Source organism: Scardinius erythrophthalmus, assembly GCF_964197995.2.
Source record: "Scardinius erythrophthalmus genome assembly, chromosome: 10".
Classification (NCBI taxonomy): domain Eukaryota; kingdom Metazoa; phylum Chordata; class Actinopteri; order Cypriniformes; family Leuciscidae; genus Scardinius; species Scardinius erythrophthalmus.
The window spans coordinates 12,975,961-13,003,868 of record NC_138230.1 but is presented as its reverse complement, the minus strand read 5'-3'; the positions used below and the strand labels follow the sequence as shown (position 1 = coordinate 13,003,868).

Below are 27,908 nucleotides of genomic sequence, written 5' to 3'. Positions count from 1 at the left end.
TAGCCTTCAGTTTTTTCAAGTCAAAAGTTTGATTTAATGTAATTTTTAAAAGTCATATCAGGTAGAAAGTGTTCCTATTAACAAGTAGTAACAAATTCACATTCACACATGCACTTTTTCACGATTGTGTCCTTTCCCCTTCTTAAAATTACTGGACCTGTAATTACAGAATATCTCTATTGTGCAGACTAAACGCAGATTCTGTGATAGCTGGAACCACCAGTTACAGTTGTTAAAAAAAAAAATCTATTTGGGATTTTATGATTACAAATTATATTTAATCAGTTAAGTCAAGTCCTTTATTTTTATAGCACTTTATACGTTAGAAATTGTTTCACAACATCTTCACAATAACAAACAAGAAAGGAATAGAATCAATGATGCAAACTTCATCAAATAAAGAGACAAGTTTAAATTCAGTTCAGTTCAATAACTGTGTTAAGTTCATTCATTTTGAAATAAGTTCAATTCAGCTATAAGCAGCTGGAAACTGGAAACAAGAGTCGTTATTCAACTCAATTTAAATGACTCTTTTTTTTCTTTTTTTTATAGGGATCAAATTGTACCAGCATTTTAACTAACCATAAGATGAGGAGTGACTCTGAGTTCTTTAAATTAAATAAATATGTCCCATATCTGAGCATCTGTGCTCAGATATTATTTTAAAGTGAAAAAAAAAAAGTCATAATAAGGAAATATCTCAGTACTAAATAGCTGCAAGTGTTCATCAGTCCTGCATTACTTACTGCATAGTTATCTATTAATGGACCATTATTTTAAAATGTTACCTAAAATTCCACAAATTGTACTATATCCCTGCAATGGCAAATAAAGTAATTCTGATTCACATTTCATATCAACTACTGCATTTGGAGCAACAATTCATAGATTCTGATGAAATCTAAATTCTGAAAATCATATTGATAGTTTAATTGATGGAGAAAAAAAAAGTCCCAATCAGTAGACCATTTAAATAAACAATTTGATGCTTTCAATAACTTATCAGCCTTTCCCCTTTTCCCCCACAGAAATTCTGTTTAGAAACATGTATCTTCTTAGAGACAAACTGATCTGGGTGGTTAAACTGATTATAAACATTTCAGACTTATAAATTCTTTTCTGATTTTTATTTTATTTTTTTATGATCAGGACTGATATCACAAATGCAAATCAATTCAATTAAACTTGCAAATCAATAATTTGTATTCTTTTTTGTATATCATTTGTATTTCTTTGTCACTAAAGAGAAATATACACATTTTCCAGTTTAGGTTCTGTGATCAAAATGAACAAGCTCATAAAATAAATAAAAACCAAAAGATGAACAAAAAGTGTGACGAAACAAAAACTTTACTTTTACATGTAATCAATCTAGAACCATAAGACAGATCAATCCTGCTATGTGTGTGTTTACGTGTAGTTCTGCAAGAAATATGGACAGCAGGATTAGCCAAATTTTTTCAACTTCATCTCTCGCACTCATCTGGTCTCCTAAAATGGCATAAACATATTACACTTCATTAATTTTACATGACTGAGAGTTGCACTGATGAATAATAAAAATAACAGTAACACACTTACATCTTTGTGCTTTAGGATCTATTTGATGATCCATCATAAGATTCTACAACAGAAAAAGAAAATTACAACAATAATACAACAGACAGCTCCTAGAATTAGCAATGGCATTACATATTTATACAATGTCATATTTATTAGTTTTAGTTACATTAGAGAGAACTATTATATGACACACAGTGTTTATTTTGATTTATTATATGAATTTACATTACTTACATTACTTAAAACTACTTAACAGATTTAAATAAGAACATGGTATATAATAGATACTAGTAATCAATGGCAGATCTTATCTATTATTAATGTGTTATGATAAAAGGGATTATGAGGAACTTACCGTTCTGAGGAACAGGTTTAAAGTCAGAAAAAAAAACAGAGAGGTAGATTGTAAGTTATCCCATCAGTGCAGCATACAAATGTGTAAAACATACAATAGAGATAATGATAAAATATGAGACAAAATCTTACCGTTCCTTCTCCGATACACCACAAACCCAACAACACCACTGACAACCAACAGGATCAGAGCAGCAACAACTCCAACAATAATGCCAATGGGAACAGAATCTGATAATATGATTAGAAGAAAACATCAGATGTCTGCAGTACATCACTATCTAATAGAATAATGTTTGTGACACTATATAACACATTCCTGATCAAGTTTGTAAGCATAAAGCAAATCATTTCCATGAACATTTTATAATATCCTGGTCTAATCATCAAGACAATCACTCTTATCATAGATGATTAACATCTTACCGTCTGTCAGAATCTCTCTGATGGTTTTTCCCTGATGTTCCACCTCACAGCTGTACTCATTGTTCTTCCACTCATCAGGTGTGACTCTGAGGGTGCTCGTCTTCTGGAAGGTTCCGTCCTCGTTGGGAAGAAGTTCTCCAAGATCCACATCCTCATGATGCTCTTGTCCATTTTTCATCCAGGTGATTGTTACTCCACTGGGGTAAAAACCTGTAGCATGACACGTCACTGAAGAAGAGGAAGACTTCTGCAACAGAGACACCTGAGGAGAGACTGGAGAGAGAGAGAGAGAGAGAGAGAGAGATGAGAGAGAGAGAGAGACATGAGAGAGAGAGAGAGAGAGAGAGAGAGAGAGAGAGACATGAGAGAGAGAGAGAGAGAGAGAGAGAGAGAGAGAGAGAGAGAGAGAGAGAGAGACAACACAACATTTTTGACATCTTCCAAGACAAGTACATTTTAAAGCACCTGCTTATCCAGATTCTACTTATCTCAAAATTAGGCTACTGTCAGTCTTCCTGCAGTCTCTGGTCTTCAATGAAACTTTGTCACACCGAGTAAATAAACACACAAGTAATCTAAGCGTTTTCTTAACTTAAGGAGTCTGTACAGTAACCTGTACCTGAACACTGAGCTTTAGCCTCTACAACACATAATGCCTACTTTAGCTTATACTTTTCTAGGCGGTTCATAATTGATGGGATTAGATTAACATGCTTTTCCTGGATCTTTTGTAGTAAGTCATTTAAAGGCTAAGTTTTAATTCATATCTACAAACAAACCACATGATCTGTATTGCTTAAAATATTCAAAACAATCAACTCTGAAGGAAAGAAAACTACAGCATTGTAAGATATCTCAAGTGACAAAACTATTTTTTACAATGACAAGTCTAGTGTACATATTATTTTTTTTACAGAACATGTAGGGCTTTATAATCAATGCTGGATAAGAACTGATGTACCTTTTCTTTGCAGGCTGCTCTTTCCATACTGCAGGTACTTCTGCAGCCACTCAATGCACAGAGTGCTGAAGTAATTTCTGTCAGTCTCAATAATGGCTCTGTCCTTGTTCACCTTCTGTACTGTGGGCATTGCTTGCTGCACTGGGGAAATATATCTTAACTCCTTAAAATCCAGATACAGAAAGTCCTCTCCATCATAACCCTCCTGCCAGAACCCATCTGTTGCTCCAGTCTCATCATCCCACTCACAGCCGTACATTCTCTGGATTGTGTGCACACCTGAGGAAAAGAGACAGTTTGAATGTATCTGTATAATTAATCAATTCATACAATCTGATTAAAATCATCAGTCAATCAGAAAGTCCCAACATGTCTGACTCAGAATCAAATAAATCTGACTGAACATTTTTTTTAGCCGAGTCGTGAATTTATTATGATGAGAGAAAAAGATGCTGAGAAATAAAACAAAGACAATAAACAAACAACACGGATTTATATTGTGATGTCTTCACTGGTTCCACAAAAGAGCATTCACAAATCACATGTGCAGAAGTGTATTCAGTAATAATGACAATAAATGGTTATTATGGACTGTCTCTTTTTAATCTGTTGGTCTTTGTTTTAAATGATCAGTTTGACTTGAAGGGAGTGGATTGGAATCCACTGCTGCTTCAATGTGTAATGAGTGATTATAATCAAGGTATTAATCAATATTTTTCCTTCTAAATATCAAATGAGTTCTCTGGAGATTTTACTTTGTTATAGAAGTTACCAGTGTGATCACTGAAATGTTCTTTTCATGTATTCTTTAATGTTTGTATTTGATATCTGAATGCAGTAACAGTGCTTGCTCATTTAACCCGGCTTCAAGAAATGAAATAGGGAAATGTTTTGTGTTTGAGAAAGGTCTTCAACGTGTTAAAACATATAGGGGTCATTGAAGACAATAGTTTAAGGGACCATTTCTCAGTTAAAGCCTATATTTTCCATTTAGACTAAAGTTTCCTATCCTTGAGAGAAAGAACTTGTTATCTTGATGTTTTGAGACGAGACTCCTGTCTATAGTTAGAGCCTGGCCAAATCCAACCTTGGAACCGTGTTGGTGTGTGTGTGTTAGTCTTCTTGGTTACAGGTTAAGGAACAACTGGATTATTGGAGTGTAGCAACAATGACATCTGCTTTCGCATTAAGTGATCATATGGCAAGACACATCGTCTTGTGTCCGTACTGGTTAATAATTGCCCCACGAGGAGCAATTTGCCAGCGCCAGTTCGGCTGGCCTCGTGACATTCCACACACACACACACACACACACACACCATTCATGGAGCTTTTCAGTGAATTCCTGTGTTTCTCAAGTGTCTTCACATGCCATAACGGAAATACTGACCATTTCATTGTGTGTTTAATCAAACTTTATTTGTGTGTAATTATGCATGTAAATGTAACGTTATGTTTCATTTATCTTTACCTGTCATAATTGGTATCTGTCTGACCGTCCTGTTTTAATTCGACCAGTCACACATAAGAGATTACAGTAAGATCAGATGTATTGTTCTGTGTGTACAATCTTAAGAGGAAATATGAATCCTTTCTCTCATAAGACATATGGTCAAAATAGGCGTGTTTTTCTTTACACAAAGAGACTTCTCACGCGTCAGATCAGAAGACCTGATTCGCTGTCGTTCCAAAGAGAAGGCGTAAACAGATGTCTTTAAAAAGCAAGAGACCCTGTTTCCTCCCTCTCTTCTCTCATCGATCCCGCTGATCCCACTTCCTCGCTTCTCCGGTCCCTGACCTCCTCCTCCTTCTCCACGTGCAGCGCTGCTCCAGCTGGACAGGCATTGCCTTGGCCTCTGGGACACATGGCCCGCGTCATGTAAAAGCCTGCCGTCTTTGCAACCAAGATTTGCAACCTCTCCCGTCCCGGGAGATGAACTTTCTCGGTAACATTACAGTCATTAAGCCTTTCAAACTTCCGCGGCACTGGAAGACGCAGCAGAAACAGGACACCACCCTCGCTTTCCTGCCTCAGTCTCAAACGAACAGAGAACGAACGTGCAAGTAACTTTAAAATCTCTCTCAGAGCTGTTTTCCAGGTGTCTCGTGAACCTAGGTTTCTGTATGTAATAATTACTAGCTTTTATTTCTCTATTTCTTTCTTTCTTTCATTTCATGTTATTCTGATCATGTGTTTTCTTGTTTGGTTAAATGTGTGTTTGTTTTATTGTTTGTATTTTTACGTACGTTTGTATTTGTAGCTCATATAATCTTTAGTTTTACATGTATTAAAATCCATATATCCTTTTAACTGTCTCTGTATTTGAAAGCCCACTTTTATAAAGTCAATGAGACGAAAGATCTTGCTACAAGCTCGATATATATAGACTACAGTGAGTAGTTTTAATTAACCCTTTGATGCGCACACTATGGATACCCCTTCTAATGCACAACATGGGTCTAAAAAGACCCGTATTCATTTCCTATGTTATTTCATGCATGGCTTGGCATTTTTTTTTGTTTCACCTTTTGAAATCACTTTATTTGAGCATTTACTATTTCATGATCTATTAATTTCATGATTTATGAATATAATTTTTATTTTATTTTATGATCACAAATTCATATTTTAATATTTTTTTATAAGTTTTGTGTTAAAACATCAAGTTTACACATATGGGTCTAAAATGACCCATCTATGCAAGCGTGATAAAACAAAAGAATAAAGAAAACTTTTTGTTAAAATAACCAATGTCACAGTTGTTTAGATCAACACATTTACTGTAACACTTGAAATATGTTTATTGGCCACTTTGTCACACATAACACGCATATATGCCTAACCGATAACACTGAAATTGAACTGTAGTGTAGTGCAACTGTAGGGGGATCTCCTCAACCACCACCAATGTGCAGTATCCACCTGGATGATGCGACAGCAGCCATAGTGCACCAGAACGCCACCACACACCGGCTTATGTGACCGATAGCATTGATTTATGACCACAAATAAAAATGAATAACGGTACAAGGTTTCTGCCCAACAGCGACAATATATACTTTTATATATAACTTTCTATTGCAAATTTTATTTTATTGACCTAGCTAACATTAGATAAAATGGAATGTCGACGCAAGCTAGCTAATGGTATTGGACATGTTTCTCTTTCACACTAGTAATGGTTTTCAAGGTCAAGGTAACCTTAGCCTACAAGGCTATATCTATATTTTTCTGTAACAAAAAAGTGTTTTAAATAAAACTTACATGCATGAAAAATACAAAAGCAGCCATGTTGAATTGTGAAATGTGTGGCAGATGAATAGTTTTCTGCAGTAAATATATTTATACATATCAAAGGTTCCTATACGGGTCATTTTTGACCCATGTGTGTAAAATGGATGTAGAAATACAAAAATCGTGTTTGTTTATAAAGTAAGAAAGGAAAAATAAACATAATGATTTTTGAAAATCAAAAACAAGATATTTAATGAACACCTGGATTAATAAATTATAAAATACATTTATTTCAAAGATTCAGCAAAGAAACATGAATACGGGTCTTTTTAGACCCATGTTGCGCATTAGAGGGGTAGTGACACAAAAACCTTTTTTTTTCGAAAAGTAAGAAAGGAAAAATTTAAATATTGATTTGTAATGATCTAAAACAAGTTAATTGAGGAATACCTGGAATACTGAATGATTAAATAAATTTCTTGCAAAGATATAGAAAATGAAAACTCAGTCGGGTCTTTTTAGACCCATGTTGTGCATCAAAGGGTTAATAAACTCAGAAAGTTTGATGTTCGTGGCCAGAAGATAAAACTTTCTTGGAGTTTGTAAAGAGATACCCCTTCTTAACTGTGATAATCTCACCTTTATTCGCTGGACGAATAACGATTAGACCAGTTACAGAACAAGGTAATCTCTATAATTGATAAAATAAATGTACATGCGACTTGAATAAAAAGACCATGAGTCATAATTATTAATATTTCCAAAATTCCCTATATTCTTGAGCTAATTCAAATTTACCCAGAGTCGTATTTCGTTACAGGAGATTGACTGAGTTGTTGTTCTGGACATGCTGGCACCCAGCCACCCAAATCTGCGACCTGGAAGGTCACGATGTGCCTAACTTCAGGGTCCGAGTGTCAGCTGCATAATCTATGGAGATATGCTTCTGTCTATCTGTATATGTGTGGAAAATTACTATGTTTATCTATTTCTTAGCCAATGAGAATCATTCAACCTGTAAGCAATGACGTAGCTTAGACCTTGGAAATGGTATAACTGCTGTGATCTTTGTAACTGTAAGCGGGGCGGCCTACGAACTCCTGTGTGAGTCTTGAAGCTGACTTCTGCTGATGAAACGGCAAACTATCTTCAGTAAAACTTTTCTCCAATTTAATATAATTCTGACACCGTGTCTTTCAAACATCTGGTCCTTGGGGCCTAAACTGTTAACCCCTGACAGACTGAATCTCTCACTGACTTAAAGTGGTTGTTGAATTATTCACTGCACCAGATCTGTGTCTCAGAACCATGAGTAATCTCATAGAAACATTAGAAAGAGTAGTTTTTCAGAGCAGATGTCTCTAAAGTAACCTACTCTGGTTACAAACCTGTTTGGTTAATCTCGTGCAAAATGATCAAGACTCTTCACACTGTTGATGGGTGACTCAACTTTACCATAATAACAGTTCATAAGAGTTCATTCTACAGAATCCCCAGCCTGTGTGTGATTCATGTGTTCATATTTTCTTTTCTTTTTTAATCTGGGATTATTTATTTATTTAAACCTATTTCACCCTTGACCGTCTCATGTGAGTAGATTCTAGAAAGAAGAGCAACTTTTCTTTGTTCAGTCGGAGTAAAAGAATAAATGAATGTGCCACAATCCAGCAACAGCTCTGTAGACGACATCCATCAGCAGTGCAGAGGAGAAAACACAGGCAGGAAAGGGTTAACAGGAACTAGATTCATGATTAAGACCGAAGAGATGTAGAAGAACAACACAACACAGAGACACCAGCCAATATCAGACCATCATCAGTGACATTAATGAGTGTTCGTTTGGTCATTGACGAGGTGACAAACATTCACTGTTTTACTCTTTACTCTCTGAATGACCAACAGTGAGAGCGACTCAGCGCTTTAAAACAGCAGAGAGAGACAAACAGTTTGTGTGTGAGTGTGTTGTGTAGGTGTGTGTGGAGTTCAGGTATTCCCTACATTGTGGGGAAAAAAAGTCCCACAACGATGATAAAACCTGAATTTATTTTTTGATATTGTGGGGACATTTTTAGGTCCCATTAAAGAAAAAAAAAAACTAGATGAGTAATTTTTTGTTCAAAAAGCTTGAAGTTTGAAGCAGTTTGAAGTACAGTATTTTAAAAAGCTTGAAGTTTGAAGGTTTTAACCCTCTGGGCTCTGGAGGTGTTTTGACATGTCCTGACATTTGTGTTCTCAGACAGACAAATAAATAGATTGCTATGTATTTGCTATGATGTTAAGTGTGGTTTCAAGGGCAGTGCTAGCCATTGCTAGGATGTTCTGGATGGTTGCTAGGTGGTTACTAATGTGTTTCTTTGTGGTTGCTAGGCAGTTGCTAGGGTGTTCAGCATGGTTGCTATGCAGTTGCTAGGGTGTTCTGGATGGTTTTTAGATGTTTACCTGGGTGTTCCTATGAAGTAGCTAGGGCATTCTTGTTGGTTGCTATGTGGTTGCTAGGATGTTCTGAATGTTTGCTAAGTGGTTGCTAGGGTGTTATGTAGTTGCTAGAGTATTATGAGTGGTTGCTAGGATGTTGCTATGTAGTTACTAAGGTACTTGGGGTGGTTGCTAGTGTGTTGCTATGTGGTTGCTAGGGCACTCTGGGTGGTTGCTAGGGTGTTGCCATGTGGTTGCTAGGTTATTCAGGGAGGTTGTTTATAGTGATATATATATAGATAAATAGATAGATACCATACACAGTGAAAATTAATTTTATTGTAAAATACTGTCAAATGTATGTTTTTTGCAAGTAAAAACTATGAATTACCATATCATTTATAGTAAAGAAAACAGTAAAAGAACATTCCCAGAAGTCACTGGGTTACACATCACATATGATTGTTTTTTTTATAAATAATTTTGTGTCTTGTTATTTTTGTTATCAGTAATGTACATTAGTGTGTTTTGTGTTACATTTGATGTTATTTAGTTAATGTTTATTGCATTATTTTAGTGTCGTGTTTGTGTGTGACTCTGTGCACCGTCTATAATATACGAGTGTTGACCATGTTTTATGAACAGAACTATCATGTGTCTTTCTACTGTGCTTCCTGTATTATTGTGATGTTATCAGGGCATTTAAAGGTGAAAAGGCATATTTTGGTAGTTAGAGTAAGAATATTAACATTATATCACTAAATTAAATATACGGTTATAATTGTAAAATATACAGGCATCCTGTAAAACTGGAAACATTAGCTGCGTTTACATGGACACTTATAATCGGATTGAAGGTTCAATCGGACTAAAAAACCTTCATGTAAACACCTTAATTGATCCGATTGAGCTCGATCCGAATGAAATTTCGATCGGATTGAAAGGGGTGGTTTATCCCTTTTGTAATCCGATCGAGAGAACATGTAAACACTTGATCGGATTGAAAACCGAAACTGAAAGGACTGCGCATGTGCAATGACGTTAAATAGCGTAATGACGTATGACGCGCGGAACGAGCTGTTCTTCCTGTTGAATAAAGTGTCATATTAATAAGTTTCCCGTCATTCTAAAATTCTCATTTCACTCGCGCGTCTGTGAAGTGAAGCAGGACAACGTCCCACCAGTCCTTGTTTTGGATTCTCATCCACAGACGTCTGGTTTTGGCCGCGGGGAGGGACATTTTTACTGCGTGATCAATAAGCAGCACGGCAAAACGGTTAATGTGCTCTAAATTATGACCAGAGACGAATTAATATTACGTCTGCTGTTTAAAACAAATAAAGATCCAATAGAGGAGAATATTTATGCGCGAAAAAGCGGGAAACTCTGTATATTCGTGCAGTGTGCGCATGTCAACACATCAGATCCGATTTAAAACTTGTGACATATAAACGCGCACATCAACCCGATTACTTTATTTATCATTCATGTAAACACCTTGTTCGGATTCATCAGTCGGATTGATTTCATTCCGATTGTGTCCATGTAAACGCAGCTATTGACAGTATTTTTTTAGGGAATTTTTGACAACGACAGCTGACAGTTTTTTACCGTAATTGTTTTTTTTTTTTGGCCATGTCGGGATATTTTTTGTCCATGTCTAAGTACCCAGAAAATATGGAAACCCAATAATTACTCCCCCTCATGTCATTCCAAACTCATAAGACTTTGTTTATCTTTGAAACACAAATGAAGATATTTTTAATGAAATCTGAGAGATTTCTGTCCCTCCACTGAAAGTCTATTCACCCAAAACTCTGACGGTTCAAAACATTCATGAAGAGATCATAAAATAAATCCATATGAATCGAGCTGTTTAATCAAGTCTTCTGAAGAGACATAATCACTGATGAACAGATTTAATTCAGTCTTTTATTCACATATAAACATTGATCAGCGAACATAAACAGAAGCTCAACCGAACATGCTTGACGCGCGAGACTAAACTTCATTAATTCTTGTGGCTTGAGACTTTCAATGTAGGGACAGAAATCTCTCCGATTTCATTAAAAATATCACTGTACTGAAATATTTTTTTCTAACCGCTGAATCTACAGCGACACAGCAAAATAAATTATTATTTAACTGAGATGTGAGTTTATCGTCTGAATTTATTATGATGAGAGAGATGTGAAATAAGACAAAGACAATAAACACACAACATGATTTCTATTGCGATGTTTTCGAACACGACAGCAAACACACGATCACGTACGAAAACAAAAGATCAGTGTAATTTGACTCACGAATCAGTGACTCTTATGAACTGTTCTGAATTATCAGTTTGACTGAATCTCTCACTGACTGAATCAGTCGCAGCAGTTGTTGACTTATTCACTGAAGCGGATTAATGATATTTTTATCATGTCCAATCAAAATAAACCGTGAAATGTGACTGTTATGTGAGTATTTTAGGGTTGTGTGACTTAAATCAGTTGGTTGTTAAAGACACACATCAGGACGAGTGTTTTGTCATAATAAATAGTACTTTTACCCAAAAAGAAATGTTGCCGAAAAGAATATTGTTTTTGTTTAGTATGTTTGTTGATTCTAGGATCAATTATTTTTAAAGAATCATTAATGGATCAGTTAATGAACTGGAACCGTGTCTCAGAAACAAAATTGTTAAATTCTTTAAGATTACACTCTTGTATCTCTTTACTATTGTTGTATATCAGGATAGCAGACATCTTTGTTCTATTATTGAGGTCTGTTTTTGAATTCATGCTCTGGGTTTGTTTGGTAATGCTTAGCGAGCTTCTGTTGAGTAAAGTCTGACGCGAGTTTGCATATTCATCTCGTCTTGTGTTTCTATCATGCATCACATGGCGGACATCACAACTATGATTAAACTGATGGAGACAGTAGAAAGGACAGTTTTCCTGACAGCGGAGAGCAGAGTTTCTGAGGTGACCTACTCTGTTACATGATATTAAAATCTTTAATTTGTGTGTCTGGTTACATTTGAATTTTTGACAGTTGGAGTTTCAGTTGGAGTTTGAATTCTGTCTGTGGGAGTTTTGAGAGTTTTATAATCTGCTGTTGGAAAACCGTTAGTCTAAGCAGTAAGAAAACATATAGTCGATAAAATTAATAATCTTAAATAGGATATCATACTTCATCTTCACACGGTTTAAGTGTGACTCAACTTTACCACAATAACAGTGTAAATCAGCAGTATTTGATCTACTCCTGGAGGATCATCATCATCCTGCAGAGTTGAGCTCCAGTCTCACTGAATCACACAGAATCAGCCGATCTCAGTCTCAGGATTACTGAACAATGACAGTCCGGTGTGTGTGAGAGCAGAGCTGGAGCTGAACTCTGCAGGAGACTCTTCTACACACACTGAGTTCAGCAGATCAACATCAATGTTCCTCTACTCTACGTGTGTGTGTGAACTCACACTTCTGATGAGCAGGAGATTGATTAAAACATATGTGGGAAAAAGCGAGATTTCTTGAATCACAGATAAATGAATGAACAGCGTTTCATCTGGAGTTCATCCACATGTGACAGAGTGAATAAGGATTTTGTACGGGGTGGGCGTGTGTTTATTTCACTATAAATAGCGCAACAGTCAGTAGACGACACACCCTCCTGACGTTCTGACCTTTTCCGTCTCCTTCCGGTGCTGTGACCCCGAAGCGCCATAGCGAGGTGTGAGCAGGGCCGTTTCTAGGCATAGGCAAACTAGGCGGTCGCCTAGGGCGCAAACAGCTGGGGGGCACCAGTGAGAGCCCCCACCACACCAAGAGATTTTTTTTCTCGCCCAAGCGAGTGGAAGAAAATCCTTCTTTTTTTACATTTCCGATAATGGAGCGTATATTTGCACTAAGTGCCTATCTTTTTGGCAAAAAGACGCCCACCACTTAATATCTACAGTGGCATAGGTCGTAAGGCGTGAGGTGCTTGATAGTAGCTTTTGATGCGTTCGACGCGAGTTCGAATCCGCCTTTTGCCGAACTCGCTCTTCTCCCTTTTCCCAACACATGAGATGTAAAAGTTATAGCCTATAGCATAAAGGTCTCTAGCGTTATATTTTGTCAACGAACTAAAATCGAAATCGTGATATGGCTTTGTGCCTTTATAAAACAGCACAAGACTTTAATTAAGTAGCCTATATAGGCATTCTGTTTGTGCTGCGTGATTTAAAGAAAAGTGCGCACTTTGCTCACGCGATCAGGTGTTTTTCTCCAAAATAAAAGCTCAAGGGTTTATTTCTTGCAAGTGAAAAAATTAGGACAAAAGTATTGTAATTTTCCTATACTATAGTAGGCTATAATGTAAAATACACTTTTGAAATATTCATTTTAATTTATACAGTACATATTATTGGCTATATGGATTTTACGTCATAGGAATACTTAAAAATCATAAACACCAGTGATAATGTAATGTAGACTGAGACTCTATATCATAACTAAGATGTTTGAGCCCTTTAGTGTCAATGTCAAAGTCAATGTTTTTTCTTTGTTCAATGTGCACATTTCATGGGTTGAAGCTCTTAATTTTTAGCTCTCAAAGTGCACCAGATTGATGCATTAATTTAACCTTAAAATGTACAAAATTTTCTAGCGGGGGAGCATGCCCCCGAAACCCCCTAGAGGGACAGGGGTCCACCCAACATAGTTTCACAAAATCCTATGGGAGAGAACGATCATTTATTAACTTTACTCCAGCATAGTGCAACAACAAAGTCCTTTTAAGTGAGTAAAACTGTTAATGCCAAATTACAATATATAATTTATATATATAATATATAAATATATATAATATATAAATATATATAATATGGGGGGGGGGGGGGGGGGGGGGGGTGCTCAATAGTAATCTTGCCTAGGGTGCCAAAAAGGCTAGAAACGGCCCTGGGTGTGAGTGTGGTATTGTGTTGTAAACAAGCTAAACGTCTTTATATATTACATGGTTGATTCTGTGTTACACACACAGGGAGGAAGTCCTTGATGCAAGAGTGAGAGCGCGTGGGCGTTTGAATGGGGTTAGTGTCGAGCGCTGGATGCCGTGTTTAACCCATAGCAATGAGCTGTAATACCGTTTATAATTCACTTTTGGAGTACATCAGAGGTATGTGTGTCTGTATGTGTGTCAGCAATGAGCCTAACCTACCAATTATGTAGTTTGAATGGTTATGATGATTTATAGGAACGACATCATAGGAGGTTTATTTGGATTTGTATTCCAAATACTAATATTGTTTGTTTGGTATTTATGTTTTTGTTTTTACTTGGCAGATCTTTCTGTTTGGAGTCCTATACATGTGGACCTCTGACGTCTAGGCCCTGCTGTTTTGTTTATGATTTATTTTTGTAAATTGTTTTTATCATTTGAGTTTGGTTTAGGCCAACCGCTGTGGTGTATGTGATGCGTAAATGGGAGTTTTAACCTATATTCCTTTTTGTCTTAGGAGCCAGCCTGTGTGGGAGTGTCTTTCTCTGGGGTCGTCTGGGCCTTTGCCTTCACTGCATGTGGCGTGAGATTTCCTGCACTGCATGTGTATTGGTTTGGGAGTGTAGAGTGGTTTGTATTATTCACTGTACTTTTCTTAGAAGTGGTTTTATTAATCGCATTGAGAACCGTGCACGTGTGGTTTGTACTCTTAGAGCGGCGGGTCCGTGGCCCAATGACTTTTCCTCTTTTTCACACAGGCTTGGTCTCTCTTTCTGTAAGACGGGTGGGTTGTGAAATTTAATAATTGACCTAATGTCCATGTGTATTAAATTCTTATTCCTCTTTTATATTATTAATAGTTGAAAGTGCTTGTTTCAGAGAATTATGCTTCATTGTCAATAAAATTATTTGAGCTTGAAAGTCACGTCTTTGGTCTTCTATCAAGTATTGTCCATTTGCACTTGTGTTGCTGTTATTTCTGTGGGTATATAACCCCGGTGGCGTAGTCGGGACTAAGTTAGGCATAAACGTCACGGTTACACACAGTATTAAAATGAAGATGTGAGAAACTGTGTGTAAATACAATCATGAAATAATGATGCGTACTAGAACAGTACTTGAGTTTTTCTTTTCAAGAAAGCAACACAAAAAAACTAACAGCCTCTATATTAATTAATCTATTATTAATTTTATTTTATTTAATCATATGTATTTTAGTATTTTTATCAAAATAATTGTATAAATAAATATAATCAATTATTATTCATTTATATTTTATTAATTAATTTGTGTTAAATTGGTTTGTTGTGGTTTCTGCTCAAAAGATAGAGAGCATTTTAGAAACTGGTTTTGCTCAGCAAGAACAAAAACAACAGGAAACATTGATCACAATCATCAAGAGCTTCAGGATGGAATAATAATATTAAACTAGAATGTACATTTCCTGAAGAAAATGTGAGTGGTGCTTTTAGTGGCAAAACTCTGCACTCGGTTAGCATGTTTTTAGCAAGATGCTAACACAATTAGCATGTTGCTATCATCATGCTAGCATGATTAGCATTTTGCTAACATGATGCTAGCATGTTTGTAGCATCATTATAGCATTATTAGCATGTTACTAGCATTGTGCTAACATGATTAGCATGTTGCTAATATGTTTTTAGTAAAGATGCTAGCATGATTAGCAATCTAGCATGCTTCATATTTTAATCTAGCATGCTAGCATGCTTCATACTTCATATTTTAAATCACCAATGAAATCTGACAACAACTGTCTCATAAATGTTGTTTCTAAACGCTCAAATCATGACAAAAACTGCATTTTCCAGGCTGGATCAGCCGATGCGCCGTCGTAAGCGTTCTTCTCAGAACACTGACTGTTTCTATAGCAACCGGAGTTTCTAACGGCAGCTGCAGTGATGTCATGCCTTCACCAACTGGCGATTGGCTCTTTTACTTAGAAGGCGGGACTTATTCCGCCATATTGCGCTTTGCACTTTCTCCCAATCATAGTAATACGAGCGCACCGTCTTTATATATCTAGTCTTTGGCATCAGTGTTTTGTTTCGGCCCTTATTGCCGTGGGAACAGTGGCGTCTGAACCCTGCACACACAATGGGGACCCGTGGAGTCTCATGACATCTGAACTAAATGCCATTCAAACATCATGACAGTTTGTCATTAATTACGACTGTCACCTGTTGATCTCCTGTGAATCTGGCGGCTGTCTGTCTCTCCGTGTCTGTCTTTCAGGAGCCGTCTCTCTACTCTAAGTTCTGCTCTGTTCTGTCTCTCTTCTGAGGTTCTGTGTGTCTCTGTCTCTCGTTCTCCTCACTCAGATACAGTGAAACCCTGTTGAGAGCAGCTCAGACCTGCATGAGTTCAGACGCTGGATCTGGCTTGTTTCTGTAGGTTAGTGCTGGTCTAGTTGCTGGTCCTGCTGGTTAAGGTAGTTAATAGTTCTGGTGGGGATTATCAGTAACAGCCTCTAAAACACCACATATAAGTGAGACCAGTCCCGCTGCTCAACTGTCCTGCTCTGATTCGCTGTAGGGCTCCGTCTGGACTCTGATCTAAAACACAGTGAGCTGAATCTCAGTCTACATAGACAGCATCCTGAATGAAACGGACACTCATAAGAGACTGGTTCGGATGCGCTACACATAGACAGAAACACACGCATCATAAATATAGCACTGCTCAACTGTGGAAACTCACAATCCATTCAGTTTGTCGTTAGCATATCGCCAAATGTGATTCTCTAATAAACATAAATATGCATACACAAATATTGTGTAAAATAATCCGCTTTTCAATTCTATGAAACTATTTTGTTTTATAATTTTCAGAACTATGTGGATTGTTTCACTGAGGATTTTGCAATGCATTATGGGATTGTGTTCTCTGTGAAAGACGCATGTGAGAATTTGGCCAAAAAATGGTTATCTTATAAGGCAGCGTAAATATTCTTCTGGAACGACATGAGAGTGAGAAAATGACAAAACTTTCATTTTTGGGTGAACTACCCCTTTAAGTTTAGGTTTTAAAGGTAGCCTATAGAAAATATCATTAGCTCAGTATAAAAACAACAGAATCCAATGGAAAGTCACACTGTGATAGAGAAAAACATAATACACATAATGACGTGTATCTATTGATTAAATGCTCACTGCAGATTTCTGTGAAATAAATGAGTGAATTGTTGTAGTTTCTATCAAACACAACAGTCAGAGCGTCTGCTAACAGAAAGACAAACCCTGATGGAGGTTCAGAGATCTGAGAATGACTGATCTGATTGTGTGGAGGATGTTATCTTCTGTGACCTTCTGATCAATAACAAATAACTGATCAACCATCGTTCTGCTTCTCTAATAAGAGTAAAGCAGCCCTTATTTCCAGCCTGACGTCTGACGAATCACATCTGATCTGAGCTTCAGCAGCGACTGAAACTACCACAGAAGAACAATCTTATTCTGAGGAACCACGACAGAGACACAATATAAAACACGCTTGATGTCGTAAAGCTCCTGTGATTCATATAAAATAGATAGTTTGAAAAGTCAATCATGATTTCATTCAGCAGGACGTCCTGTCGCATCACTTCAGCTCATCTGAACCTTCACTTTTCCTCCTCTGTCTCTAAGACAGATCTCTAACTGGTTTCTTTTCTTACAAAAAAGAACTGGACGAATTCAGTCGGTTCGTCTTCCACTGATGCTGACAGACGCTGTGCTGAAATACTCCGACAGTGTTTTCTAACCGCTGAATCTACAGCGACACAGCAAAAGAAATGATTATTTAACTGAGATGTGAGTTTATCGTCTGAATTTATTATGATGAGAGAGATGTGAAATAACACAAAGACAATAAACACACAACATGATGTTTTCGAACACGACAGCAAACAAACGATCACGTACGAAAACAAAAGATCAGTGTAATGTGACTCACGAATCAATGACTCTTATGAACCGCTCTGAATGATCCGTTTGACTGAATCTCTCACTGACTGAATCAGTCGCAGCAGTTGTTGACTTATTCACTGCAGCGGATTAATATGATTTTCATCACGTCCAATCAAAAAAAAAAAACCGTTAACCGTGACTGTGTTGTGTGTATTTTAGGCTTGTGTGACTTAAATTAGTGAAGTTACTGACTGGTTGTTAAAGACACACATTAGGAAGAGCGTTCTGTCATAATAAATGGTACTTTAATTAAAAAAGAAATGTTGCCAAAAGTAATATTGTTTTGTTTAGTATGTTTGTTGATTCTTAGGATCAATTATTTGTAAAGAATCATTAATGTGTAAGGGATCCACTGGAGGCGAGTGTAGATGAGAACACAAGTGCCGTTTATTTAGAAACAGAAGATCAAACATAAAACAAAAGCGTGGCGAGGCATGAACTCACAACAAGACATGACGCTTACCAAACAGTGGAACAAAACTTGACAAAGACACATGACAAACACGAGGGCTTAAATACACACAAGACTAATGACAAGAAAGGGACACCTGTGAACAATGAACCAATGACAACATGACACGTCAGACAAGGGAACGCATGGCAGGATCACATGACAAACAGGGAATCACATGACATGAACAAAACCGAAACGTGACATAATGGATCGATTAATGAACCGGAACCGTTTCTCAGAAACAGAATTGTTAAACTTTACGATTCCCGTCCTTGCTCATCTATTGAGCTTCTTTTACACTCTTGTATCTCTTTACTATTGTTGTATATCAGGATAGCAGACATCTTTGTTCTATTATTGAGGTCTGTTTTTGAATCCATGCTCTGGGTTTGTTTGGTTATGTCTGTATGCTTAGCGAGCTTCTGTTGAGTAAAGTCTGAGGTGAGTTTGCATATTCATCTCGTCTTGTGTTTCTATCATGCATCACATGGCGGACATCACAACTATGATTAAACTGATGGAGACAGTAGAAAGGACAGTTTTCCCGACAGCGGAGAGCAGAGTTTCTGAGGTGATCTACTCTGTTACATGCTATTAAAATCTTTCATTTGTGTGTCTGGTTACATTTGAATTTTTTGACAGTTGGAGTTTCAGTTGGAGTTTGAATTCTGTCTATGGGATTTTTGAGAGTTTTATAATCTGCTGTTGGAAATCCGTTAGTCTAATCAGTAAGAAAACATAATAGTCAATAAAATTAATAATCTTGAATAGGATATCATACTTATTAAGACTCTTCGCATGATTTAAGAGTGACTCAACTTTACCCCAATAACAGTGTAAATCAGCAGTATTTGATCTACTCCTGGAGGATCATCATCATCCTGCAGAGTTGAGCTCCAGTCTCACTGAATCACACAGAATCAGCCGATCTCAGTCTCAGGATTACTGAACAATGACAGTCCGGTGTGTGTGAGAGCAGAGCTGGAGCTGAACTCTGCAGGAGACTCTTCTACACACACTGAGTTCAGCAGATCAACATCAGTGTTCCTCTACTGTACGTGTGTGTGAACTCACACTTCTGATGAGCAGGAGATTGACTAAAACATATGTGGGGAAAAAGCGAGAGATTTCTTGAATCACAGATAAATGAATGAACAGCGTTTCATCTGGAGTTCATCCACAGTATTAAAATGAAGATGTGAGAAACTGTGTGTGTAAATCCAATCATGAAATAATGATGCGTACTAGAACAGTACTTGAGTTATTATCTTTCTTTTCAAGAAAGCAACACACAAATAACTGTAACGGCCTCTATGTTAATTAATCTATTATTAATTCGATTTTATTTAATCATATGTATTTGAGTATTTTTATCAAAATAATTGTATAAATAAGTATAATAAATCATTATTCATTTATATTTTAATAATTCATTTCTGTTAAATTGGTTTGCTGTGGTTTCTGCTCAAAAGATCGAGAGTATTTTAGAAACTGGTTTTGCTCAGCAAGAACAAAAACAACAGGACACATTGATCACAATCATTAAGAGCTTCAGGGTGGAATAATAATATTAAAGGTGCTATAAGCGATCTCGGTTGGCATAACCCTTTTGTTGATGTTTGAATTATTATCAAACAAAACGGAGGCTAGCTAGACCCTCCCTCCTCCTCATCCGCGCACTAACCCCCGAACCCCACCCCCACATCATTCTTGTTGGTTATTGGCTGGAACAGTTTGTTATGTTTCGTGGTGCGGGTCGCTCTGTTTGTTGCTCAGTTTGTTTTTGCTGCAGTTTGTGGAGCGTGGGCTGTCTGCAGAGACTGTGTTTTTTTACAGTGTGTTCAGGGGACAGGCAGCTAGCGCATAGTGAGGAGATGTTTGCGGTATGTGAAAAAAAATGTTTTAGCCTAAAAAACGCGTGAGATCGCTTATAACACCTTTAAACTAGAATGTACATTTCCTAAAGAACATGTGAGTGGTGCTTGCAGTGGCAAAACTCAGCACTCGGTTAGCATGTTTTGAGCAAGATGCTAACACAGTTAGCATGTTGTTAACATTATGCTAACATGATTAGCATGTTTGCTAGCATGATTACCATTTTGCTAGCATGATGCTAGCATGTTTTTAACACAATGCTAGCATTATTAGCATGTTGCTAGCATTATGCTAGGATGATTATAATGTTGCTAGCATGATGCTTGCATGATTAACATGATGTTAGCCCGATTAGCATGTTGCAAGCATTATGCTAATATGATTAGCATGTTGGTAGCATAATGTTAACACGATTTACCACGTCGCTAGCATGTTCTAGCATGATTTACCATAGTTTACCATGATTTACCACATTCTAGTATGATTTCCCTTACGAAAAAGAAGTTTATTCAAGTGTTCTATTAGTATACTTCTTTTAAACTAAAAATCTGTTTTACAGTCTACTTTTTATATACTTCTCAGAAATATACTTTATGTACTTCTCAGAAATATACTTCAAATTGCACTTAAGTATACTTGACTTATACTGACAGAAAAGTCTAAGTATATTTGGCCTCTACTTGTTGATCGAGATATACTTAAAAGTATAATTAAGTATTCAAAGTATTCTTGGCTTGTACTTGTGTTTACTATTTTGATTGAGTAGCTTATTATTAGTCTCTTTCAGCGAGTCATTTCACCGGCGGCCATCTTTCAGACGCCTCTCGAGCAGCGGCTTCAGTCCCGCTAGTGCAGCTCCTCTCTCTTTACACGAGAAACATCAAATTCTCCAAAGCTGTTCGCCAAGCTTACGATTAAACTTCATATTTTAAATCACCAATGAAATCTGACAACAACTGTCTCATAAATTTTGTTTCTAAACGCTCAAATCATGACAAAAACTGCATTTTTCAGGCTGGATCAGCCGATGCGCAGTCGTAAGCGTTCGTCTCAGAACACACTGACTGTTTCTATAGCAACCGGAGCTTCTAACGGCAGCTGCAGTGACGTCATGACTTCACCAACTGGCGATTGGCTCTTTTACTTAGAAGGCGGGACTTATTCTGCCATATTGCGCTTTGCACTTTCTCCCAATCATAGTAATACGAGCGCACCGTCTTTATATATCTAGTCTTTGGCATCAGTGTTTTGTTTTGGCCCTTATCGCCGTGGGAACAGTGGCGTCTGAACCCTGCACACACAATGGGGACCTGTGGAGTCTCACGTGACGTCTGAACTAAATGCCATTCAAACATCATGACAGTTAGTCATTAATTATGATTATCATCTGTTGATCTCCTGTGAATCTGACGGCTGTCTGTCTCTCTGTGTCTGTCTTTCGGGAGCCGTCTCTCTCCTCTAAGTTCTGCTCTGTTCTGTCTCTCTTCTGAGGTTCTGCTGTGTCTCTGTCTCTCTTCTGAGGTTCTGCTGTGTCTCTGTCTCTCGTTCTCCTGCACTCAGATACAGTGAAACCCTGTTGAGAGCCGCTCAGACCTGCATGAGTTCAGACGCTGGATCTGGCTTGTTTCTGTAGGTTAGTGCTGGTCTAGTTACTGGTCCTGCTGGTTAAGGTAGTTAATAGTTCTGGTGGGGATTATCAGTAACAGCCTCTAAAACACCACATATAAGCGAGACCAGTCCCGCTGCTCAACAGTCCTGCTCTGATTCGCTGTAGGGTCCGTCTGGACTCTGATCTAAAACACAGTGAGCTGAATCTCAGTCTACATAGACAGCATCCTGAATGAAACGGACACTCATAAGTGACTGGTTCGGATGTGCTACACATAGACAGAAACACATGCATCATTAATATAGCACTGCTCAACTGTGGAAACTCACAATCCATTCAGTTTGTTGTTAGCATATTGCCAAATGTGATACTCTAATAAACATAAATATGCATACACAAATATTGTGTAAAATAATCCGCTTTTTAATTCTATGAAACTATTTTGTTTTATAATTTTCAGAACTATGTGGATTGTTTCACTGAGGATTTTGCAATGTATTATGGGATTGTATTCTCTGTGAAAGACGCATTTGAGAATTTGCCAAAAGATGGTTATCTTATAAAGCAGAGTAAATATTCTTCTGGAACGACATGAGAGTAAATGACAAAACTTTAATTTTTGGGTGAACTAACCCTTTAAGTTTAGGTTTTAAAGGTAGCCTATAGGAAATATCATTAGCTCAGTATAAAAACAACAGAATCCAATGGAAAGTCTACACTGTGATAGACAAAAACGTATACACATAATGGCGTGTATCTATTGATTAAACCGTCTCTGCGGATTTCTGTGAAAGAACATTGTTGTAGGTTCTATCAAACACAACAGTCAGAGCGTCTGCTAACAGAAAGACCAAAGAGAGATGTGTGTCTGGTTACATTTTAATTTTTTTGACAATCTGAGTTTGAACAGACTAGTAAGTAAAATTAATAATTTTAAATGGGATAACATACTTATTTAAATCTGAACAGATGTTAAAACTGTCAGGATTTGAGTTTGTTCTTGGATCTGTTTCTCTGTTCATCTTTGTTCATCCTCTAGTCTGTTAATTAGTTCAGTTTTCTCCTTGTTTGTCACTATGGTTTCTAATTGATTGTGTTAGTTCAGTTCAGGTGTGTTTCTCTCTGTTCATTGTCTAGCTTTGTTTAAGGTCAGTGTGATTGTGGTTATGTTCCTCATTGATTCTTCTGTTTATTGTTTTGATTACTATATTTAAAGTCTCCTTAAATATATCTCTTTTGTCATGCGCTTCAGTACAGCCACCTATCCTGACTGAAACTATGCATTAAACATTTATACATAAACCACTTAAACACTTCACACGGGATAAGAATTACCTGGTGACCTCTAGTCATTTGTCATAATGGCGGAGGTTGTCTGTGATTTTAATCCTGTGCGAATCGGCCATGTCTGTAATTTGTTAAGTAAAAATGTCCCCGCAAACTATCTACCATATTTCGCAGAACACCGAGGTTCTGTGATAATTAGTCCCGCGTGAATCAGCATCTGTGATTTGGCGAGGATTTGGCGGGGTCATGTATCATTTTTTCAAGGCTTTTATTTCCCATCCACCTTTTTATCCATCTTTCATGAAGAATGGAGGTTGGAGTGGAGTGGAGTGGAGTGGGAGTGTTTTGGGTCATATCGCTATACACCATACAACTATACAATTTGCAGAAAGAGAAAGCTGAAAACCATCAGAAGAGCGAAAAGAAAAAAAATGATTAGATGGAGATTGATGACATGTATAGCAGCATGCGGTAATGAACATTATTCTGTTTATGATATATCATACAGTTAGACCTATAACGACAAGATATTTCAAAGCAATAGCCTATTGACATAATTTCCGGGAGACAAGTCAGTAAATTTGAGTAAAAGGCTTCGCTTATCCCGTGCGAATGCACCACACGGGGGTTCATTTCTAAATCACACAAGGTCCCCAGATAATACTAATGCGAATACTGGTTGGACAGTCCTGAGTCATAAAGATAAATTAATTATAAAAGTAAGTTTATAGTTTTTTTCACAGTAAGTGTGTTTAGGGTCTCTAACAAAGTTCTCAAGCACATTTATTTTCCTTACAGAAAAGTAATGATGTTTATCTTTAATCTAATTTTAAGTACATAAAATACTTCAGTATCTGATCTCATTCTTCTAAATTTACCTGATGGATATAAATATTTTAACTGATCGACACACACATATTTACTGGTCTAAATGAACTCTTCTTCTCCTGTCCCATACTAAGCATGCTAAACTGATACCCAAATAAACAAATAAACATGTGTACGCTTATTTTAAATGCATTTGTATGGATATTAGTGTTTGACTGATAAACACCATCAATACTGAAAATAATAAAATAAAGCATCAGACCTTGACATTTCCCTCAATCAACAACATTGCTGCATTATTTATCAGTGTTGGTTGGTTTGAGATTTAGAGCAAATCAATGATTGAAGCATTCACATTATTTTGGGCTAAAAGTATATTATTCTGTGCAGACAATCAACAGAATAAAGGAATGCTAGCTGTACTTAAATCTATAAGTGATTATCCATTAAATTACGCACTTGTTAACCATTTACATGCTTTTGAGAATGGGAAAAAATATTTCCAAAATCTGTATTTGATCAAATTTGCTTTGTATGTTGGTTTTGTTACCAACTTACCCTTTGACTGGTTAAACCGCTGCATTGCGACCTGGATGTTGTTTTTGAAGGCCTGATGGGTGCCAATCATGTTCTGTGTCTCTCTGTCCCAGTAATCTGCTCCCACATTCTGTCTGATCCACTCTGTCTTTGGCACAGCTTTCATTGCCTTGCTATCAAAGTAATAGAACTGCCCTTCGTCCACCAGACCAACCGCAGTGTACTCTGGGAAGTCAATGTCTCCAGACACAGCAGTGTAGAAGTATTTCAGAGAGTGTGTTCCTGTGGACAGACACACAAACAGGGAGATTGGGAATTTTAGTAACCATCTCAAATTAGACATCCTTGCATACAGCTTGTTCAAAAATTACACAATTCAGATTTACATGAATACTAAGATTGATCATTAGCCTTTATTTAAAAAAAAAATGAATTCCATAATAAACAATTATCTATATTGCTATACAACTATATCTAGTTGAAAACAATTATCTATATTGCAATATTTCATTTGATACAAGCTCTTTCCCCTTCACATGTAATTATGTTCATATTTAAAGTTTGATAACACTTTACTTTAGTATACATGTAGTTACTATAGTAATTACTATAAATTTTGATAAATATCTTGTAACTAACCCTAAACCACACCCTAATCATAACCCTATAGTAAGTACATTTACTTAATTATTACTACTCAGTACTTAAATGTAAAATTACACTGTAGCTCAGACACTAAAATAAAATGTAACTCAACGTTTTCAGAGTTACCACATTTAATGAGACCTTGTCCGTTATTATATTAAAAATATAGCAAAATGTGCTTTTAATTAGAATAATATTGACTCAGAAACAGCTTTATTGGCCAAGGAGCTCTGAGTCCAATATATAACACAAGAATACAGATAATAAGACATCTAATACAGTAAACACTGTGGATAAGTTATATACAGACAAACAGATTTCAAGATATAAGATGAGATGTAAATTTAAATGTAAAAAAAGACAAATGCATTACTGAATGAATTATTTGAAAGCTGCAATAATGGAATGAAAAAAGCAACAATAATGATTTGTAATATCCAATTAGTCTATTTCCAAAGAGTATAGAAGCCCAAGAGGCGAAACTCTGTTGTGTTATGGGTAACAGTCTGTAGATGGCGCTGCGGAGGCGCGTCCGCCATTATGGACTGAAAGCTGCTGAAATCTTTAGCGCCAGTCAATGGCAAAATCCATTTTAGTAGGTGTTTATAGTTCATGTGTGCACTTGCTAGATTGCACATCTTTTTTGTACCTTTCCGCCTGTAATAGGACATTCACAGATTGTTTTTGTTCTTGCCATTGAAACGTTCACTGTGTGCACTTTCACTGAAGATGTTGAAAAAACAAGTTGTTAATATTTTTGTGATATTCTATGTAAAATATTAACTGTCTTTAGAAATGTTCATTTATAATTTTATTTATTTATTTATTTATTTTTCCAAATCATATGATGTTCACTAATTTCAAAATCAACATTTGAATAAATATCTTATTACTTATATCTTATTACTGTGTGTCTGCCTATAGCCTATATTATTTCATGAATTTCTGTTAGTCATATAACAAGGAAAATGCATAATAGAAGATAAATATTGATAGATTAAAGTTTTGCAGTAATTTTATAATTATATCTTTGCAAACCGTAAGTGGTAGGCTAATGAAGCCGATTCGGTGGGGGACATACCCTTACTAAAAAGTACTATAGGAATCTTATATTATTTTGGGACAAAATATTATAGTAATCTTATAGAAATACTATAGTAATTTGGGACATACTACAGAAGTGCGATAAGACTAGGCTACTATAGAAATACTATAGCAGCTTTAAAATATTATAGAGGTATTACAGAACATCACAGAAGTATGTTATGCTCTGAGTCTGTTATGTTCTGTAATACCTCTATAATATCCTAGAGCCACTATAGTATTTCTATAGTAGTCTTATAGTACTTCTATAGTAATAGTTTGTCCCAAAATAGTATTTTCCTAAGGGTAACTGTTAATTAGGCCATGCATAACCAACACATAGACGTATATTTTCTGTCATTTAACGTCATTTAACGTCGGTCATCCTCATTAATGTATTTTAAATTGTTTTCATATTTAGATATGACGGCCAGAAAAAAAAAAGTTATGTTATGTTTTTGTTATGTCAAGTTTTTCAGTGCCATTGAGTCCCATTATTTTTCGGCGTTTTTCTTCAGTTTTCAGTCCATAATGGCGGCCGCGCCGTTACGTCATGGGGGCAACTGTTGCTATGGAGCGTTCTATTGAGTTTCGCCTCTTGGGCTTCTATACTCTTTGCTATTTCACAGAAAAATAATAATTATTATTATTGGCCGGAAGGAAGGGTTGATTCGTGGCCTTATATTGCCATCTAGTGGACAAAAAAGCCGAAGTAAATTTCTCCCAGAAGATTTTTTTTTTCCCAGTGGTTCTTTTAAACGGGAGGATTTCCTTTTTTGGGATTTTCTCTATTAATGGGCTTTATTCCAATACATGATTAAAAAAATATATATTATACTTAAAATATTATAAATATTATATATTTTTAATTAAAAGTAGACCACCGTTTAGCACGTAGTTCGTCATCGGCCTCTGGGTAGAAAAACGTTTCTCAGGTCAGAAATGAAACTGATGCATCTGATACAACAAACTATTGCGTGCTATATGTCTATATAATGCTATGTGTTTTTTAATTTAAAAAATATATTTTTAGTAAAAACACAAACAAACCTCAAACCAACAAACAATGATTTTGGTACAACAATTATGTTATGTCAGCTATATGCTATTTTCCTTTAATTCCTTTCCTTTAACAATTTTTTCAGCTAAGAATATTTTTTCAGTAAAGGATACTTATTTATCAAAATGTAAATGTCATACAAAGTTCAAAGTTACACAATAACACATTACTTTGACTCAACATGGGCTGTTCATGGAGGTATTTTTAGTGTAATAGAATAATTCGCCAAACTTCAATCTTACAAATAAATGCAGCTTCTACTGTCATATTAAAATAATTTACTCACCAGCATAGGCAAGATGAGCTCCGAGGAGCAAAAGCACAACAGATCGCATCCTTGCTGTCTCCTGAGTTTTCGTCAGTAAGAATCGTTCTAGAAAAATGACTTGGAATATTTGTTCTAGACGTCTCAGTTGTCGACTGTAAACTGGTGAAATGTGTCTGAGGACTCTGACTCTGAGCGAACGGCTAAATAGCCTCTGAAATTCCAGCCAATAGATATTCCATATACCTTCAACGTCACAAGTTACTACGAGGTACTTCCTTAACTGGGTTGATCATGGAAGTGAAAGCAAAATATTATTTAGGGGAATATGTAGCTATAAGAGGGCTCAGGTTTTCCTCCACAAATTACATGCAGCAT

At 36.5% G+C, this 27,908-nt stretch overlaps 2 protein-coding genes across 4 annotated transcripts in view; one reads left to right on the top strand and one right to left on the bottom strand.

The window, feature by feature from the left end:
• Positions 1-27,908, top strand: part of LOC308697545 (tapasin-like) — a gene marked incomplete at its 5' end in the record, with an annotated part of 41,726 nt that overhangs the window by 8,086 nt on the left and 5,732 nt on the right.
• Positions 10-27,740, bottom strand: LOC308697546 (BOLA class I histocompatibility antigen, alpha chain BL3-7-like). 3 transcript variants are annotated; one of them, XM_081376861.1, is made up of 7 exons: positions 27,552-27,740; positions 24,499-24,759; positions 3,305-3,583; positions 2,344-2,616; positions 2,050-2,148; positions 1,582-1,624; positions 10-1,491 (listed from the first exon to the last, which is right to left on the bottom strand). In XM_081376861.1, the coding sequence occupies exons 1-6, from the start codon at positions 27,598-27,600 to the stop codon at positions 1,593-1,595; spliced, it is 993 nt and encodes a 330-aa protein (XP_081232987.1). In that variant the 5' UTR covers positions 27,601-27,740; the 3' UTR covers positions 10-1,491; positions 1,582-1,592. The 3 variants fall into 3 exon arrangements, with proteins under 3 accessions (XP_081232987.1, XP_081232988.1, XP_081232986.1); XM_081376862.1 differs by having other exon boundaries at positions 1,582-1,599; positions 27,552-27,713; XM_081376860.1 differs by lacking the exons at positions 10-1,491; positions 1,582-1,624 and having other exon boundaries at positions 1,967-2,148; positions 27,552-27,712.

Bases quoted from the DNA above. Each gene is read 5' to 3' on its own strand.
- LOC308697546 (XM_081376860.1), bottom strand. From the start codon at position 27,600: ATGCGATCTGTTGTGCTTTTGCTCCTCGGAGCTCATCTTGCCTATGCT. The intron at 24,760-27,551 runs GTGAGTAAATTA...GTCTGTCCACAG, and splicing joins AGCTCATCTTGCCTATGCTG to GAACACACTCTCTGAAATAC. The intron at 2,149-2,343 runs GTAAGATGTTAA...TCATATTATCAG, and splicing joins CAGAGAGATTCTGACAGACG to ATTCTGTTCCCATTGGCATT.